This window comes from Gasterosteus aculeatus, chromosome 20, assembly GCF_964276395.1.
Source record: "Gasterosteus aculeatus chromosome 20, fGasAcu3.hap1.1, whole genome shotgun sequence".
NCBI classification, from domain to species: Eukaryota; Metazoa; Chordata; class Actinopteri; order Perciformes; family Gasterosteidae; genus Gasterosteus; species Gasterosteus aculeatus.
In genome coordinates, this window is record NC_135707.1 from 11,450,812 (window position 1) to 11,468,195 (window position 17,384).

General features: G+C 47.0%; 2 protein-coding genes and 1 long non-coding RNA gene across 3 annotated transcripts; 2 read left to right on the top strand and 1 right to left on the bottom strand.

The window, feature by feature from the left end:
- Window positions 1-1,133: 1,133 nt before the first annotated feature.
- LOC144389693 (uncharacterized) lies at window positions 1,134-1,666 on the bottom strand. Its single transcript, XR_013453837.1, has 2 exons — window positions 1,533-1,666; window positions 1,134-1,436 (listed from the first exon to the last, which is right to left on the bottom strand). It is a non-coding gene; the product is annotated as an uncharacterized LOC144389693 (long non-coding RNA).
- LOC120811112 (uncharacterized) lies at window positions 1,318-6,996 on the top strand. Its single transcript, XM_040166278.2, has 2 exons — window positions 1,318-1,778; window positions 2,004-6,996. The coding sequence occupies exons 1-2, from the start codon at window positions 1,391-1,393 to the stop codon at window positions 5,552-5,554; spliced, it is 3,939 nt and encodes a 1,312-aa protein (XP_040022212.2). The 5' UTR covers window positions 1,318-1,390; the 3' UTR covers window positions 5,555-6,996.
- A 715-nt stretch (window positions 6,997-7,711) lies between these two features.
- Window positions 7,712-17,125, top strand: LOC120810774 (uncharacterized). The gene is made up of 3 exons (XM_078094151.1): window positions 7,712-8,054; window positions 9,371-13,570; window positions 15,252-17,125. Exons 1-3 carry the CDS (start codon window positions 7,940-7,942, stop codon window positions 16,778-16,780), a joined length of 5,844 nt encoding a protein of 1,947 aa, XP_077950277.1. The 5' UTR covers window positions 7,712-7,939; the 3' UTR covers window positions 16,781-17,125.
- Window positions 17,126-17,384: the final 259 nt, after the last annotated feature.

A 17,384-nucleotide genomic window follows, 5' to 3' on the forward strand; every position in this document is an offset into this window, starting at 1 on the left:
CACTGCAACAGCAGCAACAACAGAGGATTGAAGCACCACTGCAAACACAACTAAAACATCAGCATCAGCCACATGTAGTCCAGCAGTTGCCACAAGTCCCCCAGCATTCAAATAATCAGTCAGCTGCAGCGGTGGTTCCTGCACCATCGTCCCCTGAAATACATGGCACTTGTCCCTCTGAACCACCGACCCACACAAATGGAAGTGTTCAGAGGCCTCGGCGAGGAAGAGCCGTTGATCACCGGCGCAGAAGGCGGCGCTGAGGATAAAGCACTTAGAAACTGAAAGTACGCGTGATGCATATTGGGCGTTTCAAAATCGACAGCATTTCTGTAAAAATGTTATTTGGAGTTTTACTTCTCACCTCAAATCAGAACACTTTAGTTTGTCTCAATAGAGGAATGAAGTGAATGAAACGCGGGATAATAGGGTGGCCTTAACAGGAGCTTGGTTCCTCAGATTTCTAAAAGATTTCCTGCCTTGTGGAGTCAATGACAACTTGGAACCTTAAAAACACAGACAACAACATATTGTAGGTGCTGGTGTTAAAATACATGTCACTGTACATGCCATTCAGACAAACTGCACAGCTCGTGATGCTTCTACTAGTTCAGTATGTCTCATTGCTCCTGATTAACTTAACTACATTATCATAAAGTACTCATTATCTGCAGTTGTTACCATATATGGTAGTTAAACGGCTATTGTACTTACCTGCTAATGTATGCTTGTGCTTTTTAACAATTTTATGAAAAAGTCTTTCACTGCTTTGGTTGACAACAAAGTTACTGTTTTCGGTTCCGTGTGCTTTAAGGCAACTGTGCTACATTTTAAAGTCTTGCCAGTTTTTGATGAAAAACAGTAAAACCTTCTGGCATAAACAGCAAAGTATGCATCCAACTTTTGATTCACATGTTTAGGAAATTTAAAAGCATACATGAGTATGTAGGGGCTATTTATTCTAATATTGCATGCAGTATGATGAATGTGTTTGTAGATAGTTGCAAAGAAACCGCGTATTGCCCTCATCTACGTAGTTTTGCACAATCTTGTAGATATCGACTGAACTGTAACTACACTTTAATAAAAGTCAGACATGGACTGCAAAATAAATTCATCTAATGACATGCGGATTTGTCCCGTGAAAATGTTTATTTATATTGTGAAGCGTGTTTGATATGCAGAAACAAGACAACCAGAGAAGTTGCAGAAAAGGAAATGTATAGTTAAAAAACTTCGAATTAAAACGTCAGACTTTAACCACAGCTATTTGTCGGTAGAGGCTGTTTTATTTTGAAAGGGTTGACCGGAAACGTTCCCCGTTCCGGCTGGCTGGGATCCGCCAGCGTGATCCTTGTGTGTCCTGGACGAGGGGGTGCATGGGTGAAACATGGCCGCCGTAGACCCGTCGGAGTCTCCAAAACGACAGCAATGCCCTGCGGAGGAGGCGGCGGAAACATCTGGTGAGAAGACCGATGCGGCGCAGTCGGGATTCGGCTTAAACCGGGAGGATGCAACGACACAAAACGAACCCGCGGAAAGCCCTCGCGACGAGCGGACCGTGGCTCCGGACGGCTGCGGTGTTTCCGGCCATTCTGACGTGAGCGTCGAGTCCGGCGCCGGAGCCGAAAAAACGACGTGCAGTTCACCGGAGGACTTAAAATCTGCTGAAAAGATGGCCGAGGCTTGTGACAGCGACCAGCGCGCGGTGGACTGGTGCGAGACGCAAGACTGCGACCGAGAGGCGCAGGCACACGAGGAGGGAGACGACACGCGTGGTACGCGAACGTTCTTAATGTTTATTATTATTATTATTTTGACTGTTAGCTTTAGCCTCCAGGCTAACCCGAGCTGCAGCTCAGCAACGTATGTCAACTCCGCTAAACGCAAGTAACATTACAACATCAGCTAGCATCCTGCTGCTACTACTGTTGATACCTGTTTGCTAAGTTATTAGTTTGAGTCATATTAGTGACGGGCTTTTGTTCCCTTTTGTTCCCCAGACCTCAGCGATGCCCCAGCCGGTGCCCGGGGGTCGCAGCAGGATCCCCCCGCCGGTGAGACAGCCCCTGTGGATGCGGAGGAGAGCGATGAGAAGAGCGCCGAGCAGCCGCTGGGAGAGGTGGACGTGGTGGTGAAGGAGGAGGACGAGGAGGAGGAGGAGATGATGGTGGGAGTCGAGGAAGAGGCCTATTTAACAGCCAAGCCCAAAAAGTGCCGTTTGGTGTGCAAAGAGTGCGGCAAGAGGTTCACCCGCCGCGAGACGTTCAACCTCCACCGTCACTTCCACGCGCACGAGGACGAGCTGACGCCCCTCACCTGCAAAGAGTGCGGCCTCACCTTCCAGCACCGCACCGGCCTCATCAAACACAGGAATGAACACAGAGAGAAGGAGGAACTGCTCGTTGCTCCAAAGAAGGAGCTGCAGACTCCGATGCAGGCGGCGGCGGAGGGTCGTTTTAAGTGTGCGGAATGCGAGGTGGTCTTCTCTGCGGTGGGCAAGCTGAGGGAACACAGCTGCTGCAATGTAGTAGAAAAGCCCTACCACTGCCCGCTGTGCCGCCAAGAGTTCCAGTTTAAGGTGTCGGTCACGAAGCACATGAGGCTCCACTCCACGGACGTCGTCTTCGCGTGCCAGGAGTGCAGCCAAACGTTCCCGAGCAGCGTGGCGCTGCGCTGCCACCGGCGAGGTCACGCCGCCCTGAAGCCTTACGAATGCCCCGAGTGCGGCTTGGTTTTCAAACACTACTCCGTCATGGAGGACCACCGTCGCAGGCACACGGACAACACGCGCCCTCACCTGTGCAACATCTGCGGCAAGGCCTTCAAGTACAGCAGCCTCCTCCATCAGCATCAGTACCTGCACACCGGCAAGAAGCCCTTCCGCTGCCCCGAGTGCGACAAAACATTTGCCTTTGCCCAGAACATGAAGGCCCACTGCCGCCAGCACAGGCTGCGCAAAAACAACCCCCCCGCCAAAGAGCCGAGCAAGCCAGCACCCACGTCCGCACAAGAGGCCGTTCCACGACCGGGAAAAGAGAACGCACACCTGTGCGAGGAAGCGAAACGCACCTTCAACTGCCCTCTTTGTCCCCAGACCTACTCCGCGCCGGCTAACCTGAGGGCCCACATGCTGGTTCACGAGGCAGAGTACGAGACGCTGGAGAGGACCCCCAGAGCCCCCAAGGAAATCAACAAGAACTGGGAAAAGGGACACATCTGTCCCCACTGCCCATCCGTCTATCGGGATGAATCTAGTTTAAATATGCATCTGTTAAGTGTCCACAAATCTATAGCACAACATTCAGAGAAGGCGGCAACACCAACTCCAAATCAGTTAACTCCGTTAAGTAGTGACGATGTACAGGGGAAATGGAGAGGCGACGGCATCAGTATCAGGTCCTACAAGTGCTCAGATTGTGGAAAAACCTTCCGCCACCGTTCAGTGTTAGAGCTGCACATGCGCATACATTCCAAGGACAAGCCTTACAAGTGCAAAGTGTGTGGCAAGGGCTTTAGATTTGGTAGCTACTTGCAGCAGCATCTCATCATCCATACGGGCAAGAAGCCATACAAATGTCCTGACTGCGGGAAGGACTTTGCCTTCCTGCAGAACATGAAAACCCACCAAAAGCTTCATCAGGAAAAACCGTTCCGCTGCACCAGCTGCCGCAAAGGCTACAGCGACGAGACCCAACTTCAGCACCACATGTTATCACACAACGGTGACAAACCACATAAGTGTGACCTGTGTGACAAGAGCTTCGGGTTGGCCTACCTGCTCCGGGATCACATGAACACGCACACGGGAGACCGACCTCATCGCTGCGATGAGTGTCACAAAAGTTTTTCTTGGTTCAGCAGCCTGCTAGTGCACCAGAAGATCCATGTGCGCAAGCGCCAGGGTTTCAGCCAGTACCCTTCCTCCCCACTGGGCACCAGGCCGAGAGGCAGAGGCAGCAGGGGGAGGCGAGGGGCGAGGCCCACGTGGGGCTGGTCCAGGCCGTTCGGAAGTTCCGGGATGGTCGGCCCCCTGCAATCTCCGTACCCGGTTTCTGCACCGAGGGATGCCGAGCTGCCCAGACAGGCGGTCCAGCCGCAGGCCGCGGTACCTGCGCCTCGCATGGACACGCACGGGCGAGACCAGAAGGAGCGGTGGCCGCCCGAGCAGCACCCTCAGCCAGTGCAGTGGAAGGTGGACGGCGGAGAGGTGATGCCGGTCCCGTCGTCGCAGCAACAAGCAGCTCCGCAACAGACCCAGTTTGACAGTCCGCCGACGCAGGCGGCCTCGCAGCAGCACCATCAGAGGGGTCCGAGCTGGGCAGACAGCCCTTTAGTGACTCTGTCGGGTCCCACATCTGCTCGGAGTTCACAGTCGCCGCGCATGAGGGAGTGCGCAGCTGCAGTTGTCAGCTCGCTCATGACCGCAGTGCCAAACAAATCCAGCGCGTCGAAAGTGAGTGAGATGGAGCAGCACAGGCAGCACAAGCCGGTCACTTGGGGTGCCACGGCCGCCGCGACCACAGCGCTCGCCTCCACAAGCTCCTTGCAACACAATTTTCCTCTTCCTTCATCTTACATAGACGGGGCGGCTCTGTGGAGTATCAGACCTTCTCTGCTCGCAAATTCACAGATCCCTCCAAATAAGCTGGGTCAAGACATTCAGCTGCCAAGATGGGTAGGCGCCCCCCCGGTGTTGATACAAAAAGAGCCCTCGACACCGCCTAAGGAGGACACTGCCAGTTGGGACGTAGGTAACTCTCAAGTTATGCTGTCGACTGTTAGCCAGCCGGAGAAGCCGTGGAACGGCTGTGAGCTGCAGAAGCCGTGGGTTTCCGGCTTAGCGGGCGTGTCCACCTCAGCTCCAGTCGACCAAAACAGTGTTGTGCCAATTCCTACTCCCATTTCTCACGGGGTGGGTAGCACCTTGTGGGACATACCAACACCACCAGGAATTCCAAAGACTATAAATCCTGAGAAATTGTTACATGGCCAAGATTTTCAGCTGCAGCAAAAGCAGGTGCCGTCCGCTTGGGTCAATGTGCAGAGTCCCACTACGGCGCAGAAGGTTCCCATCTCCATTCAATACGAGCCTCATCGTTTTGGCCATGGGTTGGGAACGCCAGTATGGGGCTTCCAAAGTAATCAGACGCTGCTTACTGGGCAACTCAAACCGGGGAGTGGAAAGGAGCTGCAGCAACAGCCAATGGTAACGGGCACTCAAATAATCATCAACCAGCCGCCTCCTTTCTTCACACCTCCGCTCCCTCCCCTTGCATTGCCTGGCCCACACCCTCTTCACTCTGTCACACTCTCAAGACCCCCACACCCAAATATTTTTTTTGCACCACAGGCGGTAATGAGCGAAAGGCCACACATAACGCAGACGCTGCCCCTACCTCAGCTCGCCACACAGACGGAACCTCACAAACTTGGACCCCGTTTGCCTTTCGGCCCAGAACGGCTTCTTCAGTGCATGATATGCGGGTGTTCTCTTCCCCGGGAGCTAGATCTACAAATGCATTATTTGCAACATGCACAAGGAGAGATTTGACAGTTCTACACTAGCACCAAGATTTATTTTTTATATTTTTTACTCAGCGGAACCTCATTTGAGTGGATGATGATTAGAAACAAAAAAGTAAAACTGATTTAGTCTGTACACTTTACATCACATTTAAAGTTGTTCAGCGACAAATTCCAATACTAACATAATTTCATTACATTAGTTTTCCCTTTTTGAAATGCACACAAGTTATCCAAATAACCGGTCCAAGCAACTCCTGAGGGCGGAAGATTCATATAGTTCTACAGTCTACGTTCCATTTATTGCCAACAGCCTTTCAATTTGCATAATATTAATTATTTTATAGTTCTCTTCATTTGTCCTGAATCATTTAACTGTGTTTCTTCATGTAAAGTATAATGTGTGCCTTTTATGAGTACAGTGTGCATGTCTGCTGTCTTGGTATTGTAGGCATAGTTTGTGCTTAAGGTCGGCTCGACAACGTGACCTCACTCCAAAAACACAGAGCAACAATTTCTAAGCTACCTTTTTTTTTTTAAAAGTGTTTGCTTTTGTGTTTGCTTTTGAGGAGAAGAGGGTTGGGCGGTTGTTTTTTTCTCATTACTTGTGTCAGAACCTACAGTCGACTACACACACACTTCCCGTTGAGAAGGACTTGTAGTCACAATGCTATTGGCTGGGTCCAAATATCTCACATGGTGATTTCGTCAAAAACGAGTGCAAACATAATGTCACGGTTACATGTAAAGGTATTTCACGGTAAGAGTTATCCGTTAATTGCTTATTGGGAGAAAAATACAGGGAAAAAGTGTCTCTACAAAATGATTGACAACATTGTTGTCAAATAGTGAATTTTGTAGTAAATTCAACTTTCATTTATGTGAAAATATGTCAGTAATATTTATGATAAGACAAACTGATGATGTAAAATGTATATTATGCTCTAATCGGTCTGGTAAAATTCAAGTAATTTCTGGAAAATTTTCATGACTGACTGACTAATTTCAGATAACAGATACTAGGTGGGAGTACTTAGCACCTACTGCAAACCTGTGAGTACCATGCAATATGTCTTCAGAATTATTATTTCAGATTGGAATGTACCTATATTTATAAAAGTCCACTTTTGAGTTCAATGCAATTTTTTTTGTGAATACTGAATGGTTTCATTTCATTAATATATTTAGCAGAGTACAGAATCCCATCTCCTGTGCCATTACAATGGGCATTTGAGTAGGTTTGGTAGCCCAATAATTGACTGAAAATTACTGCTAATGCATTACTACTGTAAAATAAACAAGCGGTCCATTTGTACAAAAAAGAAGCGTCCCTGTTTGTCTTAACATTTATCGTCTCAAGTTTCTAAAAACATGTGCCCTTCTACCTCTACCCACTGTTTTAGTATGGAAAGAAATAGACATTTCCCATGTCGTCTATATATTGATTTAAATAAAACTTGCCTTTGTTTACAATGTTGTGATGAGCAGTACTTGTTAAGACTGGCCAGTTCAGGGTTTAACGTCAACATTTTTACATCTATAGAATAGAGTTCTCATTCATGCTTAAAAAACCCACAAACAGAATGATTTCCTGGTTTGGAAAGTTTCATATTTAACATTCTAAATGTTTTCCCCTCTACATTGGGTTTGCTAAAAGAAATTCTCTTGGAATGGAATGTGTGTGGGGTTGTTTTTTGTGAAAACATGCATCATGATTGATGAGGGCTAATTCCGAATAATAATCAGCCTTTTCTTTTTTGGACTGGAGTCCCTCAAACCAAATCCTATTCATTCATTCATAACATTACTACATAATTCTCATAGCACAACTGAGCTTCTTTGTTGGAAACAGACAACACACAAACTATGTTTATTTACTTTCTGTACTTTATTTACATAACGGTTTAAGGTGCCCCTGAGGACTGTCTGAAAGAACCTCACCAGAGAAAAAATATTACAATATTTTAGAAAAATGTTTAATAGTTTAAAATGATCATTTTAATCGCTGATCCTTTACCATACAATATCCTTTTTTGTTTTCAACGAAAGAAAACGATTGTGATTCATTTAGCATGGAACACGTTAGAAGCGGCTCAGTCTGTTTATTTCCAAAAGTAGATATTTTCCATCCAGGCAGGTGACTCCAGGCCTGATCCCTGCAGGCCACCGTCCATCGTTACCGGAACAAACAGAAGAAGAAGAATCCACTTCCGCCGACGGATGTACAGGGCTAATGTGTACAACAGCTAGCGTTAGCTGGCTTCACCATTACTCGCATTGCTGAAAACATTACAAGATGCTACCCTTCTAAGAGGAAACGGACTAGATAGACACACTCTATTTCTAATTTCTGTTAGCCCGACAAGAACTCAAGAAAGCGGAGCGTTAGCATTAACGAACACGCCACGCCAAGATGGACGAAGCTGCTGCCTCGGCGACCAACCAGGACGGAGCTGAAAATGACCCGCGCGATGGAGACACAGCATCAGAAAACAACGTTTTTCCGTCTGCTGAGGCCACCGCTGATCGTAAGTACCCAGCAGTGGCCACGTAATTAAACATCGACTCCGTTAGCACCGTTAACACACCAGTGTGTGACGTTAACAGGCGCGGTGACCTCCTGTGCGAACCTCACCGCGGGCACATGGAAATATTATGCAAAATGAGTGCAATTTGGGAAAACTGGGGGGGAGCGTACCGCTAAAAATGCGCATAAAATGGCAGTAACTTGCATTATTCATTATGATTCACCCTTGGCCGTATAGCTGTTGATCAGTCCTGTATATTATACAAACCCAGTGAACCCGGCCGCAGCCCAAGCTGACACGCAGCTTTGATGTGTGATAGATACGACCTTGCATTGACTAACAAAGTCAGTATTCAGTATTCACTCTGGTACCAATTACCACACACTTGAGATCACATTTTGAATGTAAAGTGCATGTACGAAATGCCAAATTGGCACCATGGCCAGTGACAGCATATCACACGGACAAGGTGATTTTTGATTGGGCATAATGCCTCACAAAGAGGTTTTATTAACCATACTACTTAAGTAATACTTAATTACTCTCTGGGAATAGAACACATGGGCAACCTACAGCTTTCAGATATTTTGATTTGATAAGGACTTATAGCATTGAAGTTGCGGCACAATGGCCTTCTAAATTATGTTTTTTTTTTTTTTTAAAGAGAACAATAACCAGTTTTATAAGCCTCTATTTTGCTTGTAAAGCAACATACAATGTTACTATTTGTACTCCGAGCATATTGTGTACTTGGTTTTATGTTTTTATTCTATGAAATATTGAATGTTGTTGCGTTCTCGCCTACCTTCTATATTGAGACCCCCGACTACCAGTCGGTTCATTGCTGTGCCTTCCTGACAATTACATTTTTAACGGGCATAAATATGTCCGTAGTGTTTGAACGACCAAACTTTCCACTTAAGTGCGACTTCAGCTTTGATGCACAGATGTTTTTTCTGGCGCAGGTCTCACAGGTCGCACAGCACCACAATGTATTCCAATGTGGTACTTTTGATTTGCCTATTGAAGAATGCAACATGTTGTGTAAAATAATTGGGTAATTACACTTCATGCATTTGGCTTAAGTGCTGTATATATTTGCAACCTGTACAATAAAAGTATTTTATATGATTGTTCAGAACTTATGATATTTTGATTTGGAAAGTCTACTCCTAATTCTAATGTGAACTCCAATCATCTTTGGGAAATAAAGATATCATTTGCACCTCTGTTTTTGTGGGGTTTTTTCTTCTGTTTTGTGATTCTGTGGAAACAGGAGTGGCTTTGACCCCCTATTTTCCCCTTTCTATTTTTAGGGGTTTTCTGCTGTCGTGATTGTGGAGAGAGCTTCAGGGAGGAGGCAGCATACTTGGAACATCAACTTCAGCACCCACAACAAAGTGTCTGTTTAGTCAACCATTTGGATGGTTTACATACTGCGAAAAAGGACCATGAAACGGATCATTACTGCACTTGGTGTTCGCTGTCATTTGTTGAACCAAGTGAATTTCTCTCACACATGGAGAAGAGCCACAGTCAGACCTCTCAAAAGGACTCCAGTATTAAAGCGAATCCCGGGATAACCAAGCAACACACCTATGAATGTCCAGACTGTGGGAAATGTTACGGCGTGATCGGACACTTCCTCAACCATCAGCGCTCTCACAGACAAGCCTCAAAATCTGTTTTCCACGACCTTGAACATTTGAAAAAGAAGTCGTTCCAGTGCGAGTCCTGCGGGCGGAATTATTCCCGTGCCTCCGCTCTTGATGCCCACCGCCGCTGTCACGAGGAGAAATTAGTTAAGTCCCGAAACAGGAGCTCGGGCGATGCGTTCCACGCGGAGGAGTCGCATGTTGAAGCCAAACCCAGTGACAACCAGACGGTTGATACTCCTGAGAAGACTTTTAAGTGTTCATGTGGGAAAGCTTTTGCGGCGCTGTTGCGCCTTAAAACACATCAGCGCTTTAGCCGCAACAGTCGATGCTCGCCGGAAGAAATGAAAGACAAACCAAAGAAAAGCTGCAACGAGTTTTACTGCGGCGAGTGCAAAAAGGCTTTCAGCGGCCACATTGCCCTCTTCAACCACCAGCGATGGCATTCTAATCACGCGAATGATTCTGCTAACAGGTTTCCGTGTGAGGAATGTGGGAAAGTATTTATGACTCAAACGTTCTACTACAGGCATCAGCGCACGGCGCACAGTGACGAGACCGCGGCCAAGTCCTTTCTTCACCAGGTGTGTCAGCTGCAGAAGAAGGCATTTGAATGTGGCGATTGCGGGCTGAAGTTCTCCAGGGCCTCAGCACTTCACTCCCATCAGCTTCATCACACGGACGTTTTCAGAGAAACGGAGAAGGAGGCTCCGACGCATGCTCCTCTGCCAGCTCCGCAGGAAACCACGGAAAGCGACGCAAACGAGGCCGAGCCGGACACGGTGGAGTCAGAGAATGTGCTCTCCACCGGTGTGGCTGAAGAAGAAGTAAATGATGAGGATGTGGAGAGTTATGACCCCGGCGACTTCAACGTACAGGTGATCAGTGCGAGTGAATCGGAGGACGAGCTCATCCAAAACCCCAATCCCGACCTCGAGCTGCTCTGTGAATCCGATCAGGAAGTAAGGGATGACGGCGACGTTGAAGCTCCAAAACCAGAGATGGATTTGAAAATTGTGGAAATTGACTTTGAGCAAACCGGCGAGAAGCGTGCGGCCAGCGAAGCTGAGAATAAAGCGCCCGCAGAAAGATTTGATTGTCCCGACTGTTACCGCTGGTTTTCTAGCCCTGCATCGCTGCGCGTTCACAGAATGTGGCATGGCGTTCGTAAAAGAAAGCGGCAGACGCAAGGTCAGTCAGACGCCAACAGCTATGCAGCACACTGCAGTCACATTCAACAGCCTCAGAACACCAGTAATGATGAGGCCGAGGGCTCAGAGGAGAAGACTCTGTCGTGTAATGAGTGCGGCCAATGCTTCACACAGTTGTCTGCTTTAGTCTCTCATCAGCTGCACCATCCCAAAAGAGAACAGTTTCAGTGCCCGGATTGCATGATGCCTTATTCGCATGCCGCTGGCTTGTTCAACCACATGAGAACCTGCGCCGCGCAAAAGAAGGAGAACATCTCTGTTGTTAAAGAATACAATCCAAAGAAAACCCTTCTCGGCCCCAAGATTTATCACTGTGAGCAGTGCGGGAAGGGCTTTTGGTCTCTCGGAGCTTACTCCCACCACAAGCAGAGTCCCACTCAGTGTACAGATTTGAAGCCAAGAAAAGAGGTCACGAGCTCTGTGCACTCCGTCAATGGACACCCCCGCTTCAAGGTTGCGTGTCCCGTGTGTGGTAGAAAGTTCCGACACAAGGGAATCATGGCGTTGCACATGCGAAAACACGAGAACGGAAACCACACGTGCGAACTCTGCAACAGGTCATTTCGTCTTTTCTCGAGCCTCTTGAGACACCAGGTCGTGCACAACGACCAGCTGCTCCCACCGCCTATTAAGTCCTTCCAGCATCAGGTGGAGCAATTGAAAAAGAACACGTACAGCTGTCCCGACTGCGGGAAGCTGTTTTCCCGGGCCAAAGCACTCCAGTTCCACATGAAGAGCCACGGGTACGAGACTGGACGCTCGCCATCGTCGCTGGAGGATCTGCAGTGTGGGACGTGCCTCGCACATTTCAACAACAAGGTTTCTCTTCGGGCTCATCAAAAACTTTGCATTAAAAGAGACAGTCAAGCGGTTTCTCGCAAGACAGAACCCTCGGAAAATGATGCCTGTCGAACTTTGCCGAAAGATAACGTGGATGCTACTCTGGAAAGCCCCCAGCGTATTGCAGTACGTGCTGATGTTAAGAAGGAAATGGACCACGTGGAGCTTGACATGGAAATCCCAACACATGAAGGCGCCTTGAAGAACCCGCGTACGACCAATTTGAAATACAAATGCAAAAAGTGTGACCGGAGCTTCTCTGTGGTCGGAGCTTTGAATTTTCACAAAAGAGTTCATGCCGAGGATTACAAATCCGTAGCAAAAGCAAAACTGGCTATGCCCGTCATGCTTAAAAAACACAAGCAGGAAGAGCCAAGCAAAGGAACATTTCACTGCGCAGAATGTGGCCGTCGATTTATGTCCAACTCTGCCCTCGGCTCCCACAAAAGATGGCACAAAGAAAAGAAACTCTCGCGGCCCGCGGCTGAGGACTCTCTTTGCCACAAGGCGGAAGAAGGACCTTTTCAGTGCCCCAAATGTGGCAAACCGTTTTTCAACCATCGTGTTTTCCGACGTCACCAGATATTTAATCCCCTCTGTCACACCAAAACGGCGCCACACACTGATCCAAACGCCGCGAGCGAGTTTTCCTGCCCGGAATGCTACGAAACATTCGAGCAAGGTTCGCTTCTCGCTGCCCATTGTGAAAATGTGCACAGTCGCACTGCGGATCATCCAGGCCCGGGACCGGTTCACGTCAACCTGATCGGGAGGGAGTCCACGGCATCAACCCCTTTGAGGCCAAAAGCCCACCAGTGTCCCCTCTGCTCTATGACCTTTGCTAAAGCAAGAGGTCTTCGCGCCCACAGGTGGCAGGCCCACGCCAAGAGGACCAAAGGCAAGAAGAGCAAGGGTCCGGCCGCCATCAAAACAGAGTCCGTCGCCTCAGGAGGTGACGTCGTTCAGTCGCTGACGGGGAAAACTAGAGGAAAGAAGAAAATCCGTCCAGACCCCCCGTTTGCTAAATTCGTCACGTGCCTCGACTGTGGGAAGCAGTGCGGTTCCTCGGCCGTCCTCCTCGACCACAAAAAAGTGTGCCCGGAGACGAGGCACCAGTGCAAACGGGAGATTCCAAATCCTGAAACCGTGGCTGAGGTTTCCCCACCGTTCAGCCGCCTGTCGGAGCACACGGCCAAGTGCCTCTTCAAGTGCGACAAGTGCGGCAAAGCTTTCCAGACCGAGGAACAGCTGGAAGCCCACAGGACCAAGGCCAGGAGCCGGCCCTACTGTTGCGCCCTCTGCTGCCACGGCTTCTGGACCGAGAGCCAGCTGCAGCAACACCTGACCTGGCACGACGAGGTCCGCTATCGTCTCCCCAACGAGGTGCGCCTGAGGCTCAGCGCCGCCATGACCTCGGGGCCTTGGAAAGCCGACAACAGCAGGATGTCGTGGGTACTCAGCTCAGACGGCCAGTCGCAGAGTAGCCACAAGTGCCAACACTGCGGCAAGGCCTTCCTCTCCCCGACTGCGTTGCAAAGGCACGAGACGCAGCACTGCAACAATGACTCCTATCACTGCTCCATTTGCCCCCGGACCTTCAGTGAAATACAGGACCTTATCGACCATCACCAGGAATGTGTGGGCGAGGACAGGGGCCAGAGTGATGCCCATGCCTCTGCCTCCTCAGGAGATCCCAATGGCCTTACTTGCCTTGAATGTGGAACTACTTTTTGTCAAGAGACCGATTTGCACCAGCATTATATTGAACATACCCGTGGAGTGAATTTAATTATACAACCTGGAAAGAGATGAAGTGGACACATCAGATTGTGGATTTTCGTTATTTGTTTGGGGGGGGCTCTTGTTGTTGTTGTTTTTAACTACACATTTCTGTGTTAGACATGTGCTTAGGCTAAATAGAAACATGCTTTCCCTCTTAGTTTCTGAATTGTTTTGATTCTTTTTTTTAAATCTTTTTTTCTTTTTAAAAAGGCTAAAAAAGTGCAGCAGAGCAGTTTACTTTCCTCTACACTGGATTAGTAAAAGTAAAAATGTTTTAAGAATTACCCCTTTCCATAAACTAGTAATGAAATGTCAAAAATGAGCCACTGTTTGTTCCCGTTTTCAATAGAGGTGTCAAGAGTTAATCTCATTGTGGATTACTGGCCCGATTTATGCTAATTCATATTTGGATGTATCAGAGTATTTGTACATGTACACGTTTGTCCTCGGGATTAAGAGCTGAGACACTTATTTGAAAGTTTATGGAGCATTGAAAGATTCTGCACAACTAAAAAATATGTACTAATTTTAATTGTGCCATTTTGAAAGCCGACGGTTTCGCAGAGAAATACTAAATATATAAAAATGTGGACTGCTTATGTGAACTGTTAAAGAAAATCTGCTTGAAATAACAGCCATGTTCTACCTAAAAAAACAAATAAAACATTTGGACACACTTTCTCATTGAAGTGATTGAGAAAATGTGTCCAAACGACTGGTATTATATTTTACAATACATTTTGCATTGATGTATAAGCTACTGTATTCTTTCCTTTTCAGTGTTCTATTTCTAAATTGTGGAAAAGCTATTTTTTTTTACTGCAACTAAAAAAGTACTTTTGTTCGTATAGGATAGTCGTTAGTTTACTGTTCCACTTATGGATTGGGGAAAAGGGTATTTACAGTATGTAGTAAGTATTGTACTTTTATGTTCATTTCTTTTCCCCGAGATGACCAATGTACCGTTTGACTACTTGTTTAACTTGCTGTTTTCTAAAACAAAGGAGAATTAAAGTGCTCTAAAAATGTAAACTGCAGAAGGTTGCTTGTGTAGTCTCTGGCCAAAGTGTTACAAAGGCTGCTTGTAATACATAAACAGTAACAAAAAGGTTTGAGAAGTTAATGTTAAGTAACTAGCGAGGTCATCAGTATGAGGATTGATGGATTTCATCCAAATTGTGTTTGAAGATAAGATACCTTTGTAATCAATGGTTCTAAGACCAAAGTTGCATAAAATATTTGGGGTGCATTATAAACCCTTAGTTAAAAAAAACAAATACATTATTTACTCATTCAGTCTGTTAATAATGAAATGGCAAATAGTAAAAAGATGTACTACTTTCCCTTTGATTCTAAATTATTTTCAGTCCGTTTCCTGCTGTAGTATTTAATATTTCATAACGCTTTGGAACACAACGATAGATTGTGATACGACGATAGATTAAATTCACAAAGCTGAGATGTAAATGGATTTAGATGATTTACACTTCACTTGTGAATGAAGAGAAGAACCCCGACTCAAGTTTCACACTGAACACTGGCAGCTTTACCAGTAACAGCCGTACACAGAGGAACCCAGCTGGGTGACGACAGAAAATAGTTTATTATAATCAGTTCATTTCAGATGCGGTTTATGAACTTCAAATGTTTGAAATGACAACATATTTACTTGTTAAAGGTCTAATTTGTGGCGTTTCCTCCATTTCTAGTCAACCAGTGCAGCATCGAATGCAACGCCGGGGGACTGAAGTTTACGCAGCGCGGCGTCTTCAGGACTCCCCTGCACCAGCATGCCCTGGAGGAGGAGGTGGATGAGGAGGATGACTACGACGACGACAAAGAAGAGGAGGAGGAGGTGGATGAGGAGGATGACTACGACGACAAAGAAGAGGAGGTGGATGAGGAGGATGACTACGACGACAAAGAAGAGGAGGAGGAGGTGGATGAGGATGATGACTACGACGACGAAGAAGAGGAGGAGGAGGATAACTACCATAAAGAAGAAGAAGAAGAAGAGGAGGATAATAATGAGGAGGCAGAGGCTGCGGCTCAGAAGGCTCAGACGGGAGACAACATGATTCCTGAAGCTGAACAGGATTCTGGGAGAGGAGACCGTGGAGAAAACCCTGGCGGAGGCCCAGGTGGGGCTGCGGATGGGTGTGATCAGAGCCGTTGGTTGCAGGCAAACCTCTGGAGCTCGACACGAGGTGGGGAAGCCTCCCGGCAGCTTCCAAAGCACTACGCCTGCTCGGTCTGTGGGAAGGCTTACACATACTTCAGTTCATTCAAAAAGCACAAAATGCTGCACGATAAACCTCACAAGAAAGCTCCGGATACTAGTTGTCAGAGTTTAAAGAGCCATCAGTGTCTAGAATGTGGGCTATCGTTCATCAGGCGAGCACGGCTACTCGGACACATGAGGGTTCACAGGTCGTTTAACTCCAGTCTTGAGTGCGATCAGTGTGACCAAGTTTTCCCCACTATGAGGATGTGGCAAAACCACGTCAGACTTCATAAACGGAAACCGTTTTGGTGTTCAATTTGTACCAGAGGCTTTAAAAATAAGGAGCGGCTAGACAATCACACAAAGAAGCACAATTCGGGGGCGTTTACGTGCAATATTTGCCACAAGGACTTTGGCTCATGCCATCGTCTCCGGCTCCACTACGCCTCCCACACCAGAGCAAAACCGTACCAGTGCACATTCTGCGGGAAGATGTTTACCCTGTCTGGAAATCTGACTTCACACCAAAAATGGGATTGCAGGATTCACGCTGAGTCCAGCCGGAGCCCTCTGGGGATCGCGAATTCTGCAAATATCTCAACGAAGGAAGAGATGGAAGAGAGGCTACTGCCCGCCGCCGTCAAAGAGGAGCGCCACGCGGAGACGGACCCGGAGGAGTTTCCGGTAAAGGAAGAAGGCTGCGATGAAAATGATGCGGCAAATGATACGATGTGGCATCACGTGAACGCGTCGGATGGCGGAGAGCCTGTGCAGCACTTCCAGATGTCAACGGCACTCGGCTGGGCTGAATCTGTTCCACCTGACAAGTTGGAATCACAAATGGGAGAGTGGCTGCACCAGCGCGAGTCACAGGAAACACACATGTGGAGAGATTTTAAATGGCCGTGTGTTGAATGCGATATGGGCTTTGATGAAGTGGAAGAGCTGCATTTGCATTATATAAGACATGCTACCGGTGAGCTTCCGATGACTCAGGATTATATTCAGGGTTGAAGGCTCGCGGTAGTGCCGTATTTCTTTTTCATACTTGTGCCTTTGTTGACTTAAGCCTTACTTGTTTTTTTGACCTACTGTTAAATATAAATGCTTAAGAGCTAAGAAACAAAGTACATTTTTAAACTAGCGCTTTCTCACAATTTAACATTACATAAACTATAATATCCTAGGAAGATGTAAAATAGTATCCACAGCCTGATCTGATGCTATGACATTAAACTACAGGTTTTATTGTTTATTGTTGATAATCACGGTGTTGCAAAGCAAAGTCACGAAAGTGTTCAACTGAAGAAAAACTAACTTCCCCTCTTTGTATAACCAATAAAATGCATTCAAAATGTTTTAGTGGTCGTCTTTGTGCATGAGGGAAATTGTGTTTTACATACAACATGAACTAAAACCACATCACTGTTTGAAATGGAAATATGTTGAAGAAAGTTGTATGCTCAAAATGTTCAATCACATTTTCCACTTCAATCCCACAGTCTAAATTCAGAATGAACTTGATTACCGTATTTTTCCAGCAAGTGGTAAAGTTAGTTTTATTGACATTCATGTTGCTAAATGCAATATGATTTGTTCGTTTGACTTGTATTATTAA

Bases quoted from the DNA above. Each gene is read 5' to 3' on its own strand.
- LOC120811112 (XM_040166278.2), top strand. From the start codon at position 1,391: ATGGCCGCCGTAGACCCGTCGGAGTCTCCAAAACGACAGCAATGCCCT. The intron at 1,779-2,003 runs GTACGCGAACGT...TTTGTTCCCCAG, and splicing joins GGAGGGAGACGACACGCGTG to ACCTCAGCGATGCCCCAGCC.
- LOC120810774 (XM_078094151.1), top strand. From the start codon at position 7,940: ATGGACGAAGCTGCTGCCTCGGCGACCAACCAGGACGGAGCTGAAAAT. The intron at 8,055-9,370 runs GTAAGTACCCAG...TTCTATTTTTAG, and splicing joins TGCTGAGGCCACCGCTGATC to GGGTTTTCTGCTGTCGTGAT. The intron at 13,571-15,251 runs GAAGTGGACACA...CTCCATTTCTAG, and splicing joins TATACAACCTGGAAAGAGAT to TCAACCAGTGCAGCATCGAA.